This window comes from Bombina bombina, chromosome 2 (assembly GCF_027579735.1).
Source record: "Bombina bombina isolate aBomBom1 chromosome 2, aBomBom1.pri, whole genome shotgun sequence".
Classification (NCBI taxonomy): Eukaryota; Metazoa; Chordata; class Amphibia; order Anura; family Bombinatoridae; genus Bombina; species Bombina bombina.
Window position 1 is genome coordinate 622,300,682 of NC_069500.1, and position 24,266 is coordinate 622,324,947.

At 42.2% G+C, this 24,266-nt stretch overlaps 1 protein-coding gene across 1 annotated transcript in view; it reads right to left on the bottom strand.

Moving 5' to 3' along the window:
- GLDC (glycine decarboxylase) overlaps nt 1-24,266 on the bottom strand; it is a 151,092-nt gene that overhangs the window by 10,986 nt on the left and 115,840 nt on the right. Inside the window, exons 19-20 of the mRNA XM_053702564.1 lie at nt 13,426-13,538; nt 11,179-11,320 (exon numbers count right to left, since the gene is read on the bottom strand). Of these exons, the coding sequence (XP_053558539.1) occupies nt 11,179-11,320; nt 13,426-13,538 (255 nt within the window). The remainder of the gene's footprint in view (nt 1-11,178; nt 11,321-13,425; nt 13,539-24,266) is intronic.

Consider the following 24,266-nt stretch of genomic DNA (forward strand, 5'->3'; position numbering starts at 1 on the left):
ACATGTCCACCAGATCTGCATACCAAGTCCTGCGTGGCCACGCAGGTGCTATTAAAATCACCGAAGCTCTCTCCTGCTTGATCTTGGCAATCAGACGAGAGAGGAGAGGAAATAGTGGAAACACATAAGCCAGGCTGAAGGACCAGGGCACTGCTAGAGCATCTATCAGGATGCCTGGGTATCCCTTGACCTGGACCCGTAACAGGGAAGCTTGGCGTTCTGATGAGACGCCATCAGATCCACTTCTGGTTTGCCCCATAGTTGAATCAGCTGGGCAAATACCTCTGGATGGAGCTCCCACTCCCCCGGATGAAAAGTCTGCCGACTTAGAAAATCCGCCTCCCAGTTCTCTACTCCTGGGATATGGATAGCTGAGAGATGGCAAGAGTGAACCTCTGCCCATAGAATTATCTTTGAAACCTCCAACATTGCCAGGGGACTCCTTGTTCCCCCCTGATGGTTGATATAGGCTACAGTCGTGATATTGTCCGACTGAAATCTGATTAACCTGACCGCAGCTAGCTGAGGCCAAGCATGAAGAGCATTGAATATCGCTCTCAGTTCTAAAATGTTTATCGAAAGGAGGGCTTCCTCCTGAGTCGACGAACCCTGAGCCTTCAGGGAGTTCCAGACTGCGCCCCAGCCCAGAAGGCTGGCATCCGTCATGACTATAGTCCACTCTGGCCTGCGGAAATTCATTCCCCTGGACAGATGGACCCGAGAGAACCACCAGAGAAGAGAATCCCTGGTCTCTTGATCCAGATTTAGCAGAGGGGACAAATCTGTGTAATCCCCATTCCACCAATTGAGCATGCAAAGTTGCAGTGGTCTGAGATGTAGGCGGGCAAACGGAACTATGTCCATTGCCGCTACAATTAGGCCGATTACTTCGATACACTGAGCCACTGACGGCCGAGAAGTGGAATGAAGAGCACGGCAGGAAGTTAGAAGCTTTGATAACCTGACCTCTGTCATTCACCTTCCACCCGTGAGACCTCAGAAAGGCCAGGACAATGTCCGTATGGGACTTGGCGATTTGAAAAGTCGACGCCTGAATCAGAAGGTCGTCTAGGTAAGGAGCCACCATGGCCTTAGAACCGCCAGTAGGGACCCTAGAACCTTCGTAAAGATTCTTGGTGCCGTGGCTAACCCGAAGGGAAGAGCCACAAACTGGTAATGCCTGTCTAAAAAGGCGAACCTGAGGAACTGATGATGATCTCTGTGAATCGGAATGTGGAGATAAGCATCCTTTAAGTCCACGGTAGTCATATATTGACCTTTCTGGATCATAGGGAGGATGGTTCGGATAGTCTCCATCTTGAAGGATGGGACCCTGAGAAATTTTTTTAGGATCTTGAGATCCAAGATTGGTCTGAAAGTTCCCTCTTTTTTGGGAACTATAAACAGATTTGAATAGAAGCCCTGCCCCTGTTCCTCCCTTGGAACTGGGTGGATCACTCCCATAACCAGCAGGTCTTGAACACAACGTAAGAGTGCCTCTCTCTTTATCTGGTTTACAGATAATTGTGAGAGATGCAATCTCCCCTTTGGAGATGAAGCTTTGAAGTCCAGAAGATATCCCTGGGAAACAATCTCTAATGCTCAGGGATCCTGGACGTCTCTTGCCCAAGCCTGGGCGAAGAGAGAGAGTCTGCCCCCCACTAGATCAGGTCCTGGATCGGGGGCTACTCCTTCATGCTGTCTTAGAGGCAGCCGCAAGTTTCTTGGGATGCTTCCCCTTGTTCCAAGCCTGGTTAGGTCTCCAGACTGGTTTGGGCTGGGTGAAATTTCCCTCTTGTTTTGCATTAGAGGAAACTGAAGCTGCGCCACTCTTGAAGTTTCGAAAGGAACGAAAATTATTCTGTTTGGTCCTTAACTTATTGGATCTATCCTGAGGAAGGGTGTGACCATTTCCTCCAGTAATATCAGAAATGATCTCCTTCAGACCGGGCCTGAATAGGGTCTGTCTCTTGAAGGGGATGTTAAGAAGCTTAGACTTTGAAGTAATGCCTGCTGACCAGGACTTAAGCCATAGTGCCCTACGCGCCAAAACCTGAATTCTTAGCCGTTAGCTTGGCTAAATGAAAAATGGCATCAGAAATAAAGGAGTTAGCTAACTTAAGAGCTTTAATCCTGTCTAGAATATTGTCTAACGGGGTCTCCACCTGTCGAGCCTCCTCAGGAGACTCAAACCAAAAAGCCGCTGCAGCAGTAACTGGGGCAATGCATGCAAGAGGCTGGAGAATAAAACCTTGATGCATAAAAATTTTCTTAAGGAGACCCTCCAATTGTTTATCCATAGGATCTAGGAAAGCACAACTGTCCTCGACGGGGATAGTTGTACGCTTAGCTAGGGTGGAGACTGCTCCCTCCACCTTAGGAACCGTCTGCCACGAGTCCCGTATGGTGGCATCTATGGGAAACATCTTTTTAAAAGCAGGAGGGGGAGAGAACGGCACACCTGGTCTATCCCAATCCTTAGTAATAATTTCCAAAAACCTCTTAGGGACTGGAAAAACATGGGTGTAAACAGGTACTGCAATGTATTTGTCCATTTTACACAATTTCTCTGGAACCACAATGGGGTCACAGTCATCCAGAGTCGCTAAAACCTCCTTAAGCAATAAGCGGAGGTGTTCAAGCTTAAATTTAAACGCTGTCATCTCAGAATCAGACTGAAGTAACGCCTTCCCTGAGTCTGAAATATCACCCACAGATAGAAGCTCACCTGCCTCGGCTTCTGAGCATTGTGAGGGTATATCGGACACAGGCAATAAAGCGTCAGAAAGCTCTGTATTAATTCTAGCCCCAGAGCTGTCTTGTTTTCCTTGTAGCCCTAGCAGTTTGGAAAATACCTCTGTGAGGGTAGCATTCATAACTGCCGCCATGTCCTGTAAGGTAAAAAATTAGACGCGCTAGATGTACTTGGCGTCACTTAAGCGGGAGTTATAGGTTCTGACACATGGGTAGAGTTAGATGGCATAATGTCCCTCTTTTCAGTCAGAGAATCCCCTGGAGATAAATCTTTACGCGCCATAATATGGTCTTTATAGTTTATAGAAATTTCAGTACATTTGGTACCCATTCTAAGAGGGGGTTCCACAATGGCTTCCAAACATATTGAACAAGGAGTTTCCTCTATGTCAGACATGTTTAACAGACTAGTAATGAGACAAGCAAGCTTGGAAAACACTTTAATAAAGGTGAAACAGCAATTAAACATAAACGTTACTGTGCCGTTAAGAGAAAAAAAACTAGCACCTAAACTGCAAAACAGTGAAAAAATACAGTAAAATCTTTGAAATTTTTACAGTGTGAATAAGGGACTAAAGCAGCATTGCACCCACTTACAAATGGATGATTAACCCCCTAGGCCCCAAACCGGATTGAAAAACGTTAAAAATCAATTGAGCACCATGCCACAGTTCTGCTGAGGCTCCTACCTGCCCTTAAATACGATTTTGTGCAGAAATAACCCCTTTGAAATGGTTCTCAGATGCCAGAGGACTCTTCTAGGGAAACTGGATATCTCAGTCTGTATTAAAACTGCGCAGTTAGAGCGCTAAAATAGGCCCCTCCCACCATGTACTGGATGTCAGAGGGGCCTTAAGAAAGTACTCCTAGGAGTATCTGACTAGCCATGTGGAAACTAGGCCCCAAATAAAGATTGATCTCCCTCAGAGAAAAAACATCCTATTTATTAAATCAAGTAAACGTTTTGTCACTAAGCAATATGAATATTAACATGAGTATTACCCTGTTATGTAAGCATGATCCCAGTCGCTGTTAAATCACTGCATCAGGCTTACCTCAAATACACAAGGCTCTGTCAGCATTTTCTAGAAATAAAAATACTGAACATACCGCAAAGCAGGTAATCTGCAGGCCGTTCCCCCAACTGAAGTTTTCCCATATTCATCAGTTATGTGCGAGAACAGCAATGGACCTTAGTTACAAACCGCTAAGATCATCAAATCTCCAGGCAGAATTCTTCTTCTAATTTCTGCCTGAGAGAAAAACAGTACAACGCTGGTACCATTTAAAAATAAACTCTTGATTGAAGGTAAAACTACACTAAGTCACCACATATCTCTTGATACTTCCTTTCTTGTCTAGAGTTGCAAGAGAATGACTGGGGGTGGCAGTTAGGGGAGGAGCTATATAGACAAGACAGCTCTGCTGTGGGTGTCCTCTTGCAACTTCCTGTTGGGAAGGAGAATATCCCACAAGTAATGGATGAACCCGTGGACTGGATACACCTTACAAGAGAAAATATCTATATTTATTTTGCAAACGCAGTTAATAATATATACATAAAAATCTATGCAGCTCAAAAGCTAAACAAGCTACCTATCATGTCAATTTATTTTTACTCTAATATACCCTTTAAAGGGACAGTCAACACCAGAATTTTTGTCGTTTAAAAAGATAGATAATCCCTTTATTACCCATTCCCCAGTTTTGCATAACCAACACAGTTATAATACACATTTTACCTCTGTAATTACTTTGTATCTTTGCCTCTGCAAGCTGCCCCCTTTTTCAGTTCTTTTGACAGTTGCATTTTAGCCAATTGGTGCTCCCTCCTAGGTAAGCTCAACGTTATCAACGAATGCCCTCTAGTGGTGAAAAACTGTCACAATACATTCAGATTAGAGGCAGCCTTCAAGGTCTAAGAAATTCGCATATGAGCCTCCTAAATTTAGCTTTCAACTAATACCACCAAGAGAACAAAGCAAAATTGGTGATAAAAGTAAATTGGAAAGTTGTTTAAAATTACATGCCCTATCTGAATCAGGAAAGTTTATTTTGGACTTGACTGTTCCTTTTTTTTTTTTTTCCCAAAATGCTTTATTGAAAATTGTATAACCAATACAGACATGGAAATATGCGAAATAGTTACATGTGCATCAGTTTTTTGTTATTCTGTAAATACAAAAGAACAGGAGAAGTATAACTGAAAGAAAAAAAAAAAAAGTAGAAAAAAAAAAGTAGTAAAACAGTTTTCTTCAGGAGTAAGATACCCTTTACGGGTCCACAGCGGTATGCACAACTATTGGTTAATTTAAATTAAGTTAATAAGTGTCAACATAGGCATTAAACTGCATAAGGTATAATCTGATTGCTTGGTTCCTGCAGGTAGAAAAAAAAAAGAAGTTATTGGGCCGTAGAGATGGATAGTGAGTCGGTTAGGACTGAAAAGTCTTTCGTCGTTTTCAGACAGTGGAGTGTAATGGGAAATATATGGGTTAAGGGTACTATTGGGTTCCTTATGACGTGGGTGGGGGTTGTGTTTGATTGAGGTATTCTTCCCATAGGAAGCAGATTGAGTGGTAGTCGTCTGTCTGTTACGGTTATAGTGGTATTTTTCTAGCTTAAGAGACTGAGAGGTTGCTTCCTTCCAGACTGAAATTGATGGGAGGTTATGGCTTTTCCAGTTTTTGGTATCAGCCTTTTTGCTGAATACGTCATGATAGTTAGTAATGCCAGTCGTAGTTTACATTTTATTTTAGTGAACTTGTTAAAGAGGAAGAACCAGATGTTTAGTTCGAGGGTTGTAGATAAGAAAATTTCGAATTCAGTTTTAACCGTTTCCCAATATGCCTGGGCGATGGGGCATGTCCACCATATGTGCGTTGGGGTGTCTATTGCATTACAGCCCCTCCAGCAATTCGGTGAGAGCTCGGGAAGAATGGCATGTAGTCGGTATGGGGTATAATACCATCTATACAAAAGTTTGACGTTCATCTCCATTGTATAAATGGAGGATGAAGATTTCGTCATGTAGGAAACTATTTTCAACCAATCCTTGTGGGTTTGTGTAGAGACGATTTCTCTTTCCCATTGTTGTATATAAGGGGATCTATGATACGTTTGCATGAATAATTGGTGTGTGAAAGAAAGAAAGCCTTTGCTTAATGTTTCATTAATGCAGCTGCTTTCAAAGCTGGTTAGAGGGCGTGTGAGTTGGACTCTCCGGGGAGGTTTTGTAAGGAAGTCTGAGAGTTGTCTGTAGTGGAACCAGTTTAATTGTGCAGTCTCTGGGATGAGTGCTATTTTGGATAGAGTCTTGGGTTTCCCATTTGTGAGTAGTGTGTGGCAGGGAAGGGATCTGGATATGTGGGGGGTTTGAGTTGCATGCGGGAGTAGCTTGACAGGGAAGTCAGGGTTATCGCGGAGGGGGGTTAGAGGAGAGGGTATTGTTGATACATGGTTATAGTTTTTAATATGCGTATCCCATATCTTAAAAGTTTCTTTGGTTATAGTTGGGAGGTGTATTGGTAGATTTAGTTTGTTAGGTGATAGCCAGCATTTGCTACTTAGGTGGTTGGTGGAGGATAGTGAGTGCTCAAGGAGTACCCACTCTTTGTGTGTTGAGTGTCTGCTCCAGTGTATGATTCGGGAGTAGAAGGAGGCTAGCCTATATTGCATTAAGTTTGGGATCCCGAGGCCACCTAGCTCCTTAGGACGGTATAGTGTGGCGGTGGCTATCCGGGGTCTCTTATGTTGCCATATGTATGAAATGATAAATTTTTGGAGGGTATGAATTAGGGAATTTGGAGTAGGTATTGGTAGGGTTTGAAAGAGGTATAGTAATTTAGGAAGGAGGGTCATTTTAACCGAATTAATCCTGCCCAACCAAGAGATTGGCTTGTTGCTCCAGGATCTAAGTAGAGCACTTGTCATATTGGAAATGGCTTTAAAATTTAAGTCGAGTATAACCTGTAAATGTGGGGATATGTGGACTCCTAAATATTTTATGGATTGGCGTTGGAGACGAAAGTGAGCTAATGACTATTGCGTCTAGGTCAGCCGAATGTAGCCCAACGGGCAGTAATTCTGATTTGGTAATGTTGATCTTGAAATTAGAGAAGGAGCCGTAGGTGTGGAGGGTTTGCATCAGGGAGGAAAGGGACGATTGGGGTTGTGTGATGGTAAGGAAGAGGTCATCAGCGTACAGAGTGATTTTGAATTCTTGTTGGTCTATTTTGAATCTGTGTATGGCCTCATTGTGCCTGATAGAGGCTAGAACTTCCATGGCGAGGACAAACAGGATAGGGGAGAGAGGGCATCCCAGCCGTGTGCCGTTTGTAATGTCAAATGGGTGGGAGAGTGTGTTGTTTAGTTTGATTTTTGCTTGGGGGTGGTTGTAGAGGGAGAATATTTTCCCTATAAATGGCTGTTCGAAGCCAAATTGTTTTAGTGTCGCCTGTAAAAATTGCCAATCTAGCCTATCAAAGGCCTTCTCCGCATCCATTGAAATGAATGCGGAGGGTATGTTATTGGTAGTAGCGTGTTCCATTAAAAGGAGTATTTTGATGGTGTTGTCCTGAGTTTCTCTGAGGGGGGTGAACCCAGCTTTGTTATTGTGTACGATTGATGGTAGGATACTGTTGGTACGGGCGGCTAGTATTTTGGCGTATTACTTGATGTCTGTGTTTAAAAGGGATATTGGGCGGAAATTGGCAGGTGTGGTGGGATGTTTGCCTGGTTTCGGGAGTACTACTATTTGCGCTTCTAGCATTGGTTGAGGGAAGGGATTCGTTTCTGATACTTCGTTAAAGAGTTGTGTGAGGTGGGGTAGAAGTAGGGAGGAGAAAGTGTGGTAGTATTTTCCAGTAAAGCCGTCTGGGCCTGGGCTCTTCCCGTTGTCAAGTGATTTGATAGCCACGAGCATTTCGGGCTGGGAAATGGGGTTATTAAGATGTCTAGTTTGCTCAGGTGTTATTTTGGGTATCTGTGCTTGTGCTAGGTAAGAGAGTAGGTTCGGGGGAGGTCCGCCCGTTGTGGAGTCTTTGTTAATGTTGTAAAGTTTTGAATAATAGTCGTGGAAGGATTATAAGATGTCTGTAGTGGTGGTGAGGGTGGTAGGAGGGTGGGGGTGTTTAAAATCCTACATAAATTAAATTAGTCTTTTTTTTTTTAGGGCTCTGGCTAGGAGTTTGCCTGATCTATTGCTCTCATAGAAGAACATACTATTGTTTTTTGTCCTGAGTGCTTGATATTCAATTTGCAGAAAACGGTCTAGGGCTTGTCTGGCATCTTGTAGGTTAGCTGCTATTAGTGGATACATTGGGGACAATTAATGGGCTAAATCTAGGCGGGCGAATGTGTCAGAGAGATCTATGACTGTATGACTGTCTTTGTGATCTCTGGTATTGAGCTTTTAATTTAATTAATTCCCCCCTAATCACGCACTTGTGCACTTCCCAAATTATGTATTTGTTGGCTATCGAGAGCGCATTTAGGCAGAAGTATTCCTGTATGTTAGAGCTAAGTTTTGTTATTGTAGCTGGATCATTTAGCAAGCTATTGTCTAATTTCCATATGTATGGTGTCATGGGTGTATCCGGCCAGGAGATTTTAAGTTTTACTGCGGAGTGGTCGGACCACGATGTGGGAGATATATCGCATCTTTTGACTAGGGTTAGGGACGCTTGGTTGGAGAAGATATAGTCTAGACGACTATATGTCTTATTGGGGTATGAAAAGAAAGTATAATCCCTAGCGTCTGGGTGAATGAAGCGGCAGGTGTCATGTAGGTTAAGGTTCCGTAATCCTACCCAAAGCGTATTTGTGATTTTTTTTAGAGAGATTGTTACACTGGGGTTGGAGCTATCTTTCAATGGTTGTAATGGTACGTTGAAGTCGCCAGCGAAAAAGCTGGGTCCCTTTGCGATAGACTATTTTATTAAGTACATATTTGAAAAAGGGTGTTTAATATTTATGCCCTAAACACCAATCAATGTGACCGGTCTGCCAAAAAGCAGACCCACTAGGGCGAGAAACCTGCCGTCAGAGTCTTTCGCTGTGTGCGGCAGAGTGAAGGGAAGCGACTTATGAAGATGCTGACCCCACCTCTTTTAGAGGTATTAGAGCTGTGGTAATGAGTGGTGTAAGTCTTACCGAAGTACTTGGGTTCCCTGTTGCGTCTGGGACTTGACTGTTCCTTTAAATCAATTCAGTATACATGTAGTGTAAATGTACAGAATAATACCACAGTATTATACCATTACTTAGCCTTAGACTGTGACACTCCCTGGTTGAAGATAAGTAACTAGAGGTAAGCTTAGTAGAGCAAATCACCTCAACCACAATAGGTCTGATGTCCTTGAGTGCCTCAAGATCCAAAATCACACTCCCTCTGATGCTGAATCCTCAACACCACGGATATTAAAAGGGACAGTCAAGTCCAAAATAAAAACTTTCATGATTCAGATAGGGCATGTAATTTTAAACAACTTTCCAATTTACTTTTATCACCAATTTTGCTTTGTTCTCTTGGAATTCTTAGTTGAAAGCTAAATCTAGGTAGGTTCATACGATAATTTCTTAGACCTTGAAGGCCGCCTCTTATCTAAATGCATTTTGAAAGTTTTTTCACCAATGGAGGGAGTTAGTTCATGTGTGTGATATAGATAACATTGTGCTCACGCACGTGGAGTTACCTAGGAATAAATGGGCAGTTTGCAGAGGCTTAGATACAAGGTAATCACAGAGGTAAAATGTGTATTAATATAACTGTGTTGATTATGCAAAACTGGGGAATGGGTAATAAAGGGATTATCGATCTTTTTAAACAACAAAAATTCTGGTGTTAACTGTCCCTTTAACCATATGCTATCTGGGTGGGGTTTGGGATGAATGCATTAAAATGGTTGTAAACACAAGGCACGTCTGCGGTCTTGCTGTAAAATCAGCAAAGTCTTAATATTTTTATAACAAACATCTTGTTTGCTAAAAAATTTTTTCAATTGGAAGAGCCAATGTGGGCTTGAGACTGCAGCTTCCAAGACTAGCAATGGTCATTATATTAGTTTAAAGACAATTGTTTTGCAGTTCTCATCTGTGAAAGCCAATTAGGGAAATATATGTAACAGGGTAAGCCTTGTGAAGTCAGTAGTGTGCTTTTTTAGTTTTGAGAATCAGAAAAGCCACATTTTTCATTTTTTTATAATTTTTACATCAAAAGGAAGCAAAATAAAAACAAAATTATACTGCATAAGTTGTTTTGCATGTATAAGTAAATGGATTATATTAAAATTTCAGAAAGTTTACTTTCCCTTTAATAGCAACATTAAATCCTAACAAATGCTTATAACCAGACATACTCAACAGAAAGCCCCAGTGAAAAATATTTTTTGGGTCCCAAAATTTCTAGTGGCGGCCCTGCCGTAAATAGACAGAATGGTTTATTATAATCAATGACAACAAAGGCTTCATATTGTAGTCGTATGCATGGATCAGATTCCGATCAATCTACACACCATATAGTCAATGAACTAAACTGAAGTGGTAAGTGTTTTTTTTCTACAGCTTAGTGCCTTTTATATAGTGAACCCAGACACACACGCTGTGACAGCACTACTGCCTCATTATTATATCATTTTGCAAGGAAGTGTAGGAGAATGTTGTCCTCTCCGCCAGCACAGAGTTATAACAACAAGGGATACCACTAGAGTTCAATAAACCAGACACTGATAAGTGGAATAATGTATTAAATCTAATGTGACATGTCAAATTAGCAGAATTCAGGATCATCAGTACCGCTCAGTATCCTAGCGGTTTCTATATGCGGTGGCAGATGAAGAGAAGCCAACTGGTCCGCCGCTAGGATACTGAGCGGTTATTTTAAGTTCCTGCTTCAAAAGGTCCCTTCACTAAAATTGGCGCATTGCGCAAAAAACGGAATGCAGAGGCACGAAAAGTTTCTTGCAGAAGTGGAAGGAAGGAAAAAGGGTTATGACTAAATAGAGGAGGAGGCTGGCGGCCATTTCAAAATTCCAGAGGGACATGTAGTAATTTTTTTTTAAAACAATATATTTAGCAAAATTGCGCTACATTTTGAAATATTTATCCTTGTAAACTTTATCTGTAGGAGTAAGGACATTTTTTGGGTTGACTGTCCCTTTAAGAGAACAGCAAATTAGATAATAGAAGTAATGTGGAAGGATGTTTAAAATTGCATGTTCTGTCTAAATAATAATAAAAAATATTTTATCTTTACTATAGCTTTAAGAGTATTCTGATCAAGGCTCAAGAATCTTTAAACCAGACATTTTTTCACTGCTTCCATTTGTTAGAAAACAGATTCCACTCCCTGTTGCTTATCCATGTTACCAGCACACTACTATATCACTTAAGCAGGCACAGTTACAAACATGTACACACAATCACCTTTATATATGCCCAGGAAATGGGCAGAATGGCACTGGAGCCCCACGGTGCAGCACTTATGGTGCCCAAAGATTTGGCAATATTGTCACTTTGAAGAGCGATAACTGGGTGACTGGGGAGATACGGTGCAAGATGCTTCTTTCTATAACAAAAACACCATGATTAGTTTCTTTAAAAGGGCTATTCCAGCCAAAACTGGAATCCCCATGGATGTATTTTAGCTTTGTAATATATGTTTTTTTTGTAATATATGTTTTTTTTGTAATATATGTTTATTAGCAAAAATGCTTCTAACAAAAGCTATAGCTGTTTCAAATGTGTATTTAAGTATGCAGAGTGCATCAGCATTTTAAACACAGCACTTGCACAGAGAGCCTAAGGTCCTTGTAGCAACTGGTAATGACTGGTAATTTGTTTTATTGCTGACATGATACAGGCCCCACGGGTGCTCTGAGCACTTGCAGTATTTAAAATGCTTTTGCACTGAGAATATGTAGCTATGCTTCACATGCAGATATTGCAAATATGTTTATTTTCAAAGATGCAATTAATCTATGTGCATTTAAATTTTGACATGTCCCTCCATAGAGTTAACCTTAGCAATATTCACAGACTGTATTCACTTTTCTACAGCAACGTCTTACAGTTCACATTTATATTCAACTGATATGTTAATTATGTACAAAAATGTGCTGTTTACACAATATTACTAAAAATAAAAAAATGTAATCTTTACCTATCCTGTAATTTAAAAGGCCAAGTGCGTTTGTCTGAAGCCCTCATGCGCAGTAGAGACAGCGCGAAGACAAACACACCTGGCCTTAGAGTCTACCTGATCTGCTGTCCGCAGCCTGACAACGGTGGACGGGAGTGGGCGTGGCGGGAGCAGGACCGTGTGCGGCAGGGGATGGGGTCGGTCGCACATGAGAGAAAGAGGGCGCGCAAAAGAGAAAGAGGGCGCGCAAAAGAGAAAGAGGGCGCGCAAAAGAGAAAGAGGGCGCGCAAAAGAGAAAGAGGGCGCGCAAAAGAGAAAGAGGGCGCGCAAAAGAGAAAGAGGGAGCGCAAAAGAGAGGGGGGGAGCGCAAAAGAGAGGGGGGAGAGGGAGCGCAAAAGAGAGGGGGGAGAGGGAGCGCAAAAGAGAGGGGGGAGAGGGAGCGCAAAAGAGAGGGGGGAGAGAGAGCGCAAAAGAGAGGGGGGAGAGAGAGCGCAAAAGAGAGGGGGGAGAGAGAGCGCAAAAGAGAGGGGGGAGAGAGAGCGCAAAAGAGAGGGGGGAGAGAGAGCGCAAAAGAGAGGGGGGAGAGAGAGCGCAAAAGAGAGGGGGAGAGAGAGCGCAAAAGAGAGGAGGGAGAGAGAGCGCTAAAGAGAGGAGGGAGAGAGAGCGCAAAAGAGAGGGGGGAGAGAGCGCAAAAGAGAGGAGGGAGAGAGCGCAAGGAGAGCGCAAAAGAGAGGGGAGAGAGAGCGCAAAAGAGAGGGGGGAGAGAGTGCAAAAGAGAGGGGGGAGAGAGCGCAAAAGAGAGGGGGGAGAGAGCGCAAAAGAGAGGGGAGAGAGCGCAAAAGAGAGGGGAGAGAGCGCAAAAGAGAGGGGAGAGAGCGCAAAAGAGAGGGGAGAGAGCGCAAAAGAGAGGGGAGAGAGCGCAAAAGAGAGGGGGGAGAGAGAGCAAGAGGTGGGACGTATGAACGGGCTTTAGGACTAGTCATTTATAATTCAGAGGGAATAGAGGAGAAAAAAAAAAAAAGAGATTTTGCCATTGTTTTTAAAACAAATTGTAAAATGCCGTACATCTGAGACCACATAATGGCAATACTCAATTATCAGAAGTACAAGATTTGTACTATGGACTCCTCTTTATTAAGGAATTCAAGGGGAAAGAAACTACATGCCCCACAATGCAGTGGGATGCAGACTGCTGCATCAGCACAAACACTATGCAAAATCCAAAAACAATTACAATCAGTGTTAAAGCTTTTTATTCAACATGTTTAAAATAAAGCATAAGGAGGGTATCTTATGCATTTCATGCCAAGTACAGATGCTTAACCATATGGTCACATGTCGGAGAGTTTGAAGTTTAATTTAATTAAGTGCAACTGCTTTTGGATTCTTGCAAATAAGGAAGATTAGATTCACAAGAGGAACCAAATATAAACAGAATAGTTGTAAATGGAAATATAGAAACTTCAATTTTAACTAATAAATTGTGAAAAACTGAAACAAAGCAGAGACTTGAAACTTATTGTATCACTCACACTCCTATTGGTCCCATGCCAGGACCCCCACCTCCATGAGGAATACAGAAAGTCTTATGAAGATTTAAGTGAGAAACATCAGAACCATAGTCCCCGGGACGACACAAGCCAACCTGTTGGAAGATAAGAGCAGAATGTGAAAAACACTAAAACAAAACGTTTTACTTTCCTTAAAAGTAAGAAACTATGATCAATATCTAATGTTTGTAATTTGAGTTTACCACTTCACCTTAGCATTATTATATGAAATTCCTTCTGTTAAAACACTTATTGAATTAAAAAAAAAAAATTATGCTTACCTGATAATTTTCTTTTCGTCTGACGGGATGAGTCCACAGCTGCATTCATTACTTTTGGAAATTCAGAACCTGGCCACCAGGAGGAGGCAAAGACACCCCAGTCGAAGGCTTAAATACATCCCCTACTTCCCTCATCCCCCAGTCATTCTGCCAAGGGAACAAGGAACAGTAGGAGAAAGGTGAAAAAAAGGTGCCAAAAGAATAACTAAATACGGCCGCCCCCCATATAGAAAACGTGGGTGGGGAACTGTGGACTATCCCCCTCAGAAGAAAAGAAAATTATCAGGTAAGCATAAGTTATGTTTTTTAATTCAATAAGTGTTTTAACAGAAGGAATTTCAGTAACGCCATATAATAATGCTAAGGTGAAGTGGTAAACTCAAATTACAAACATTAGATATTGATCATAGTTTCTTACTTTTATGTTTTTCTTCTTAAACGGTGAGAGTCCACAGCTGCATTCATTACTTTTGGGAAGACAATACCCAAGCTATAGAGGACGCTGAATGCAAAAATAGGGCGGGTAGACAAGGCGGTCTATTCGAAGGGCACCACAACCTGAAATGCCCAAACCGAACAAAAAACTGCTGTACAGAGCAGAATAATAAAAACTGAAAGGACTAAGTAACTGCCCAACAGTTAAATCCAGCAAGGCCCAGATAGAGACCGCTCAAAGTCGCTAGATTCCATCGAGCAGAACAGCCCCTGAAGAGACAAGTACCGCAGGCTCCAGCCCGTACAAATTCTACATATTCCCATAAAGGAAAAAGAAAATGAAATATTCAACAAGAGATATAAAATCTCAGCAACTAGGGTAAAAGGGAACCCCAGCAAAGACAAAGAAAAATAAATAGAGATAAACTCCAGCAACCTACCAGAAGATAGGGAAAGAACCCCTACCCCAATCTGGAAGAAGTCCAAAGACCAAGAATCGCTCCAAAGACAACCCCGAGAGACAGGGCAGAACCCATACCTCACACATAGTGCAGCCTGCACTCATGAAAGAGCGAACGCGGAATAAACGGATATTCCTCAGAACTGCCAAAAATTAGCATCATAAGCACTTATCGTGCACCAGGTGGAGCTCCCGGCTCCCACTCTGCTACACAAGACTAGTAGACATCAGTCACGAACACTAGCCTATCAAGATAGGAACTGCATCAGGAAACTCCCACAGAGGGAATCATCCAGAAGTGCAAGAACCCACTCCCTCCCATGCAAAAATAGGGAAGCAGGAAAAACATGCAGAGTAAAAAACTCCTCTGAACTCCACCTATGGATAGATCACAAGATATGGAGAAGAACACGGTCAAGCTCAACCGATCCATAGGCCTCAGGCCGTAAAAAGTATAACCAGCCACAACAGCTGGATTCAAACAAACAACCCAAAGATGCAAAGCCCCAAAACCCACCATTAGGCTACATGGGCTACTTCATCGAGGCAATGGCCCAGCACCAAATGCCTGGCATGTCCGAAGATAGGGAAACAAATAAATCCCCTTACCACCCAGAACTCCAAAGAGGACTAAACGGTAACAAAAGGTAGGCAAACCCGACCATATGTATCAAGCTTGGTATGCTAACTAAGCCAGAACAGAACGTAGGATGATCTCAGGTTCCAGAACCCAGACCCAGATCCCTTCCCTACAGGAAGGTAAACTCCCAGACAAAGGGAGACCACACTAAAAAACCGTGTGAACACCATACCAGAATCACCCAAACATGACACTGTACCACAGGGTCGAGGGACCCCCCATCGTGCATTAGGCAGATACTATTGTATATCCCACTCCCCCTTCAGGGAGGGAAATGAAAAAGACACCTGACAGCAAAAACAGAACCGACTGAAAAAGGCACCATCCGGCTGCAACAACCAGTCCAGAAGCCAGACAGACATCCAGCGAGCCCACCTATAAAGTTTAAAGGCTGCATTAAGAGATCAATCTCCCGCTTGCTAGGTAGCTAACAAGCCATCAAGCTCTTTTTAAGTCTCCGAAAGAGAATACACAACACCAGAAGGAGTAAGCGGATGACTCAAAACCTTAATGGCTCAATCACTCAGGATCCAACTAGGAGGTCCGGACAGATATCCTAGACCAAGACAAAAACAACTGGGCATCCGGAAACCGGAGCTGGCCACAGACTAGGAACCCCTGGGGAACTATAGGAATACCTCATGCGGAGAACCCTAGAAGATGCAAGCACAGCACATCCAAAGGACCTAGGGCACTGGACGTTCACTAAGCATAGCAGAGACAGAAAAGATACTTCTCCAAAATTCAAGGGACAATATCCTCCAGACCAACAGGTAAGAAGCTGGCAAAAAAAAGCACACCGCTGCAACATTCTGAAACGATCCAACTGGGTCCACCTCTCAGTAATCCCCTAGGAACAAGGGACAACAAGATGACGAACATAGATATCCCAAAAAACATCATATCAACTGATATGAAGTAAGAAAGGGTAGCTCCAGGACCACAAAATATACCAACGCATTCTCTATAGCCCCCAAAAACATGGGAGCAGACGAGAAGCAAATATGAGAAAGAAAGGCAGACTAAAGCGTCCGCACTTCCAGAACCGATGACCAGATGACCCACCAATCATCCCCAGAAAAAGGGAAAAAAGGAATACTAAGTTGGCTTGCCCCTTATGGAAGAACCAAGGCCAAGAATCTCAAAAAGAGTAGGTCAAAAAGAATACCATAGGAGGGATAAAAACCCGTCCCAACCTGGTATTCCAAAAGTTAGAGAATCTAAAGTCTAAATCTCCAGTCCAAAAGGAAATGGAGAGAACTAGCCCCGAGGTCAAAGACCTTCGGAGCGCTTCTTAGCAGGATCCGCTTCTAGACCCAACAAACAGAAACAGGACTGTACAAACCCCTTGATGCCCCACCCAAAAAGAAGCAACGAGAACCATCCTGACGTCATAACGAAAAGGCCTCCTCTTTTAGCCCCATCAAGGGCAGAGTCTTAACAGAAATTTTTTTAACTCTCATGGAGTTCCTCTCCATGGCAATCCCTATTCACAGGGAAGATATTGCATTAAAGGAGGAACCAAAGCATAATAAACCTCTCGTCTGACAGAAAACTCACCACCCAACCAGATATTCCAGCACCACATGGATGGTATAGACTCTTAATGAACATAAACCAGAGCCCAACCAGGACCAGTCTGCTACAGAGGGCACTCCATAACTGAACCAGGTCAAAGAAAATTTGAAACCCTAGAAGGGATCAATAAAAACTTAGAATTATGTAATAACATTGTAACATACAACTCCCGCAGAAGCGTCCAAACGACCACAAAATTGCTAGTATCTAATTCTAGAGATGAAATGTTTCCCAACAGAGAAAATATAACAAACATGAGCTTCCAAAAAAACAAAACAAATACATCCTAACTGGATTAACGAAAAAGAGAAATCAGAAAACCCATTCTCCCGAAGCTCAGAACTGGAATAAGATACCCCAAAGAAAAAAGGTAATTGGAGACAATAAGGAGATTAAAGGGACACTGAACCCAAATTTTTTCTTTCATGATTCAGATAGAGCATGCAATTTTAAGCAACTTTCTAATTTACTCCTATTATCATTTTTTCTTCGTTCTCTTGCTATCTTTATTTGAAAAAGAAAGCATCTAAGCTTTTTTTTGAGGTTCAGAACTTTGGATAGCACTTTTTTATTGGTGGATGAATTTATCCACCAATCAGCAAGGACAACTCAGGTTGTTCAAAAATGGGCCGGCATCTAAACTTAGATTCTTGCATTTCAAATAAAGATACCCAGAGAATGAAGAAAATTTGATAATAGGAGTAAATTAGAAAGTTGCTTAAAATGTCATGCTTTATCTGAATCATGAAAGAAAAAATTTGGGTTCATTGTCCCTTTAACTTCATCCCCCTATGTCTAACCCAGCTTGCCGTCCGGAACAGAAGACCAAGGACCCCTCAACCCATCCGGGCTGAGATCCTCCAGCACTGCCAAAACATGCCGCAGCAGGACACTAAGGCGCGCCAGTCTATAACGAAAAGCAAGACTTACCTCCACATGGGGAACCAACGCCCCTGACCCGAGGATTGAAGCCTCAGAGGAAATAGTTTTCCCAGAAGGATGATTCGACCCAGACTATCCCTCGCCTGATAATCCCTGGTTAATGGAACACTGACAGTATCTCATCAGCATCTCCCTTCCTGGAAGCTGTAAATGCGCCAATGCCATAGATATGGCCATGCAGAACCGTGCCATAACCTCTGGAGGAAACAAGCCACCTTCCAGAGAAGGGGTAACGGCAATAGGGACACCTGTTTGCTTAGCTAAAGAAGGATCTAGGGCACTCCCCTCATGGGATAGAAGGACCCCAGGGGCAGATGGTTTGGCGGACTCTAATTTCCCTATGAGAAAAAGAGAAAAGAGCACTCTAAAGCAGCATGCAGAACATAACTGATGGGCATGGATTACCTGGGCAATTTCATACTCTGAATCGGAGACATCCGTCTCCAAAAAGTCAAAATCCTCCATAACTAGGGTAGAAACAGACTCTCTCCGTCGCCACACGGTCCGGAATACGGAAATGGAGACTAGAAACGTGACCACGCCTGGTCACAAGGTGCACCGTGCAGGCCCAAGAAAAGTGCTCCAAGCTACAAAGCCTGCACAGCCTGACAGAAAAAAGTCTGTTATGTTCCAATATAACTGCGAGCCCAAATCTCACTACACATTAGCAGACAGAATCACATAAACATGATTAAAGTTGGGGGTTCAATAACCCCCCTCAGGAGATATTAACCCTCAATTCCATAAGATAGCGGAGTCCCACTGAGACCATGACTACTTTGTTTATTTAAATTTCACACATCTAAAGTAAAATATAACGATCTTACCGGAATCTACGCCGTGGAACAGGAACACGGCCCTTCAAGTGCGACAGATAGTAGCCTCGCTTCTGACATGGACTTGAGTGAATGAAGCAGGCAGCGAAACTCGTCAACGCTGATTGCTAAGGAGCTGTTAATATGAGTCGGGATGGTTTCGCAGATAGACTCTCCCTGCATCTCCGGACTCTAACCTTCATTCATGCTTTAACTGAGAGGGTAACAGGACTACTTAAAACTCCAGTCCCATTCAGAAGAGTACTACCCTCCATAAAAGACTATCTTTAATCTTCCGACACTACTCTGCCAACCTCCTGTAACGAAAGGCAAAGAATAACTGGGGGATGAGGGGAGTGGGGGGAGTTATTTAAGCCTTTGGCTGGGGTGTCTTTGCCTCCTCCTGGTGGCCAGGTTCTTTATTCCCAAAAGTAATGAATGCAGTTGTGGACTCTCCCCGTTTAAGAAGAAAATAACACCTGTGATGAGCTAGAAATGCAATACAGAGAAATAGTCACATGCAACAGAACAGGACTACTGCTATTTGTATTTTGTTAAACCTTTTCCTGCTGAGCCATTTTCACACCTCTATGAGGTACTGCAAAAACAAGCACTTGGGGAAAATAAGTTTCATTTGCAGAAATCTAATATGGGAAAACTCCACCATATAAAATGCAAAATAAAACAATTTATGCTTACCTTATAAATTAATTTCTTTCATGTGGTGAGAGTCCACTAGCAGGAGGCAAAGATTCCCAAACCCCAAGAGCTCTATAAAACCTTTCCCACTTTACAGATACCCCAGTCTAACATATAGTCAATCAAAATGAGGTAGGAAAAAAGGAACAAGAGCCAATAAAAAGAAGCAGGGGATAAAAAAAAAAAAAAAAGCTCACGAAAACCCTAAAAATAAAAAACACATTAGGGTGGGGTCTCGTGGACTCTCACCACCATGAAACACATGAATTTATCAGGTAAGCATAAATGATCTTTTATTTCATACAGATGCCGAGAGACCACAATCACTCCTGGGAACTAATATCCAAGCTGTGGAGTCAGAGTAATAACATAAGAAAGGGATTAAGAAACATTCGTTTCCACTGAGAAACTAAATCCACAACCCCACCAAAACCCAAATTAAACAAAAATGTTTTTTAAATGCATTAAAAAAAATAATCAAAATCAGGCAAAAATAAATGAAGCTGAGACAACTGCCTGAAGGACTTCCCTACCAAAGGCTTCCTTAGAAGAAGCAAAAACATCAAAATGGTAGAATTTAGCAAAGAATGCAAAGAAGACCAAGTAGTTGCCTTGCAAATTTGGTCAACTGAAGTCTCATTCTTGAAAGCCCAAGAAGTGGCAACTGACCTAGTAGAGGGCAAAATTATGTCTAAACTTATAGAGGCTTGAAATAAAGAGATAAATGGAGGGATTTCTATAGAAGATATACATAAAAGCTTTGACTCACTCATCAAGTGACATGTGATGCATATCTTAGGGATTCACAAACTAAAATAGCACACAAATTTTATGTAACCCCAAGGATTGTCAGTAGGTGGTTTAAGTGTAAGAATTAATGCATTAAATGCAAATTGGATAACCCAAATCTGAAACACTACTTATGGGAGTGCCCAAAGATAAAACAACTCTGGGCTAAAATCCGTTTTTGGGAGTCTAAAGTGTTGAAAATAAGTGCGCAACTAAACTTCAGTAATGTTATAACTTGGCTTGCACCTAGCACTCCTAGTATCAAAGAGATTTTAGAAACTAGTGTCTATTGAAGTGTTCAATGTTCTGTATGGGAAAGAGCAAAGAATAGAAAATGTAATTCTAAAATGGCATAGCTTTATTAAAACTTTAGAGATTTCAATACAGAAACAAAATATTGGCACCATTAATAGATACAAGTTTATATGGCAGCTGGGGGAAAGAGTTGGATTTATATTGTATAACTTGAAATGTAACAGGACTGTATTAAGGTAGTAAGCTACTTGTATAATTGATATCATGTCTCTTATTTGTAAGGGTCTTGGGGATACTGTCTCAATTAACTTGTATAGGATATGAAACGTAATATGTTTGATGTTTTTTTCCTATTAATTTCAAGGAATGATGCGTCTTACTGGCATTTGTTATGTAAAAGCACAGTACAGATGTTTATATATTTTTATGGTTTGGAATAAAAGATTTAAAAAAAAAAAATTAACCTTTTAGAATGGAGCAGTAATCCGTTGCAGTGGAGGCTGACCTACCTCCAAGTAAGCCTTGTGAATCAAGAGTTTCAATCAAGAAGTCAGTCTAAAACCCTTAGGACAGGGGTGTCCAAACTTTGCTCTCCAGAGGTTTTGGAACTACATTTCCGATGATGCTCAGCCAGCATTTTATCTAGCTGAGCATCATGGGAAATGTAGTTCCAAAACCTCTGGAGAGCAAAGTTTGGACACCCCTGCCTTAGTAGCATCAATATAATATTACAATACTCTAACAACATCCAATTTTTGCAAAGATCTCTCTGAAGCATTCTTATGATTAGGACTCAAAGAAGGAACAATAATCTCTCTGCTGAATTTGTCTAAAACAACTTTAGGCAAAAAGTCAAATTTAGTCTGTAAAACTGCCTTATCCTGTTGAAAAATAAGATAAGTAGGATCACAGGAAGATCAGAAGAGATGGCTAAAGGGCATAAAACCTTCCAATAAAGCAGTTTAACATCTACCTTATGCATAGGAGCCAGCAAAACGTTTAACACTTAGTTAAGATTCCAAGGAGGAGATATTGGCTTGATTAAAGGGACACTGAACCCAATTTTTTTTCTTTTGTGATTCAGATAGAGCGTGACATTTTAAGCAACTTTCAAATTTACTCCTATTATCAAATGTTCTTCATTCTCTTGATATCTTTATTTGAAATGCAAGAATGTAAGTTTAGATGCCGGCCCATTTTTGGTGAACAACCTGGGTAGTTCTTGCTGATTCGTGGATAAATTCATCCACCAATAAAAAGTGCTGTCCAGAGTACTGAACAAAAAAAAAAAACCTTAGATGCCTTCTTTTTCAAATAACGATAGCAAGAGAACAAAGAAAAATTGACAATAATAGTAAATTAGAAAGTTGCTTAAAATTGCATGGCCAAAACCATAAATATCAGGAAGGTTAGCAATCTTCCTATGAAAAAAAACAAATAGCAGAAATCTGCCCCTTCAAAGAACTGGCAGATAGGCTCTTGTGCAGACCATCCTGTAAAAACTGCAAAATCCTAAGAATTCTAAAAAGAATGCCAGGAAAATCCAAGATACCAAGAAAACAGAATTTATGTTTACCTGATAAATTTCTTTCTCCAACGGTGTGTCCGGTCCACGGCGTCATCCTTACTTGTGGGATATTCTCTTCCCCAACAGGAAATGGCAAAGAGCCCAGCAAAGCTGGTCACATGATCCCTCCTAGGCTCCGCCTACCCCAGTCATTCGACCGACGTTAAGGAGGAATAATAGCATAGGAGAAACCATATGGTACCGTGGTGACTGTAGTTAAAGAAAATAAATTATCAGACCTGATTAAAAAACCAGGGCGGGCCGTGGACCGGACACACCGTTGGAGAAAGAAATTTATCAGGTAAACATAAATTCTGTTTTCTCCAACATAGGTGTGTCCGGTCCACGGCGTCATCCTTACTTGTGGGAACCAATACCAAAGCTTTAGGACACGGATGAAGGGAGGGAGCAAATCAGGTCACCTAATTGGAAGGCACCACGGCTTGCAAAACCTTTCTCCCAAAAATAGCCTCAGAAGAAGCAAAAGTATCAAACTTGTAAAATTTGGTAAAAGTGTGCAGTGAAGACCAAGTCGCTGCCCTACATATCTGATCAACAGAAGCCTCGTTCTTGAAGGCCCATGTGGAAGCCACAGCCCTAGTGGAATGAGCCGTGATTCTTTCGGGAGGCTGCCGTCCAGCAGTCTCGTAAGCCAATCTGATGCTTTTAATCCAAAAAGAGAGAGAGGTAGAAGTTGCTTTTTGACCTCTCCTTTTACCTGAATAAACAACAAACAGGGAAGATGTTTGTCTAAAATCCTTTGTAGCATCTAAATAGAATTTTAGAGCGCGAACAACATCCAAATTGTGCAACAAGCGTTCCTTCTTTGAAACTGGTTTCGGACACAGAGAAGGTACGATAATCTCCTGGTTAATGTTTTTGTTAGAAACAACTTTTGGAAGAAAACCAGGTTTAGTACGTAAAACCACCTTATCTGCATGGAACACCAGATAAGGAGGAGAACACTGCAGAGCAGATAATTCTGAAACTCTTCGAGCAGAAGAAATTGCAACTAAAAACAAAACTTTCCAAGATAATAACTTAATATCAACGGAATGTAAGGGTTCAAACGGAACCCCCTGAAGAACTGAAAGAACTAAATTGAGACTCCAAGGAGGAGTCAAAGGTTTGTAAACAGGCTTGATTCTAACCAGAGCCTGAACAAAGGCTTGAACATCTGGCACAGCTGCCAGTTTTTTGTGAAGTAACACCGACAAGGCAGAAATCTGTCCCTTCAGGGAACTTGCCGATAATCCTTTTTCCAATCCTTCTTGAAGGAAGGATAGAATCCTAGGAATCTTAACCTTGTCCCAAGGGAATCCTTTAGATTCACACCAACAGATATATTTTTTCCAAATTTTGTGGTAAATCTTTCTAGTTACAGGCTTTCTGGCCTGAACAAGAGTATCGATAACAGAATCTGAGAAACCTCGCTTCGATAAAATCAAGCGTTCAATCTCCAAGCAGTCAGCTGGAGTGAAACCAGATTCGGATGTTCGAACGGACCCTGAACAAGAAGGTCTCGTCTCAAAGGTAGCTTCCAAGGTGGAGCCGATGACATATTCACCAGATCTGCATACCAAGTCCTGCGTGGCCACGCAGGAGCTATCAAAATCACCGACGCCCTCTCCTGATTGATCCTGGCTACCAGCCTGGGGATGAGAGGAAACGGCGGGAACACATAAGCTAGTTTGAAGGTCCAAGGTGCTACTAGTGCATCCACTAGAGCCGCCTTGGGATCCCTGGATCTGGACCCGTAGCAAGGAACTTTGAAGTTCTGACGAGAGGCCATCAGATCCATGTCTGGAATGCCCCAAAGTTGAGTGACTTGGGCAAAGATTTCCGGATGGAGTTCCCACTCCCCCGGATGCAATGTCTGACGACTCAGAAAATCCGCTTCCCAATTTTCCACTCCCGGGATGTGGATAGCAGACAGGTGGCAGGAGTGAGACTCCGCCCATAGAATGATCTTGGTCACTTCTTCCATCGCTAGGGAACTCCTTGTTCCCCCCTGATGGTTGATGTACGCAACAGTCGTCATGTTGTCTGATTGAAACCGTATGAACTTGGTCCTCGCTAGCTGAGGCCAAGCCTTGAGAGCATTGAATATCGCTCTCAGTTCCAGAATATTTATCGGTAGAAGAGATTCTTCCCGAGACCAAAGACCCTGAGCTTTCAGGGATCCCCAGACCGCGCCCCAGCCCATCAGACTGGCGTCGGTCGTGACAATGACCCACTCTGGTCTGTGGAATGTCATCCCTCGTGACAGGTTGTCCAGGGACAGCCACCAACGGAGTGAGTCTCTGGTCCTCTGATTTACTTGTATCTTTGGAGACAAGTCTGTATAGTCCCCATTCCACTG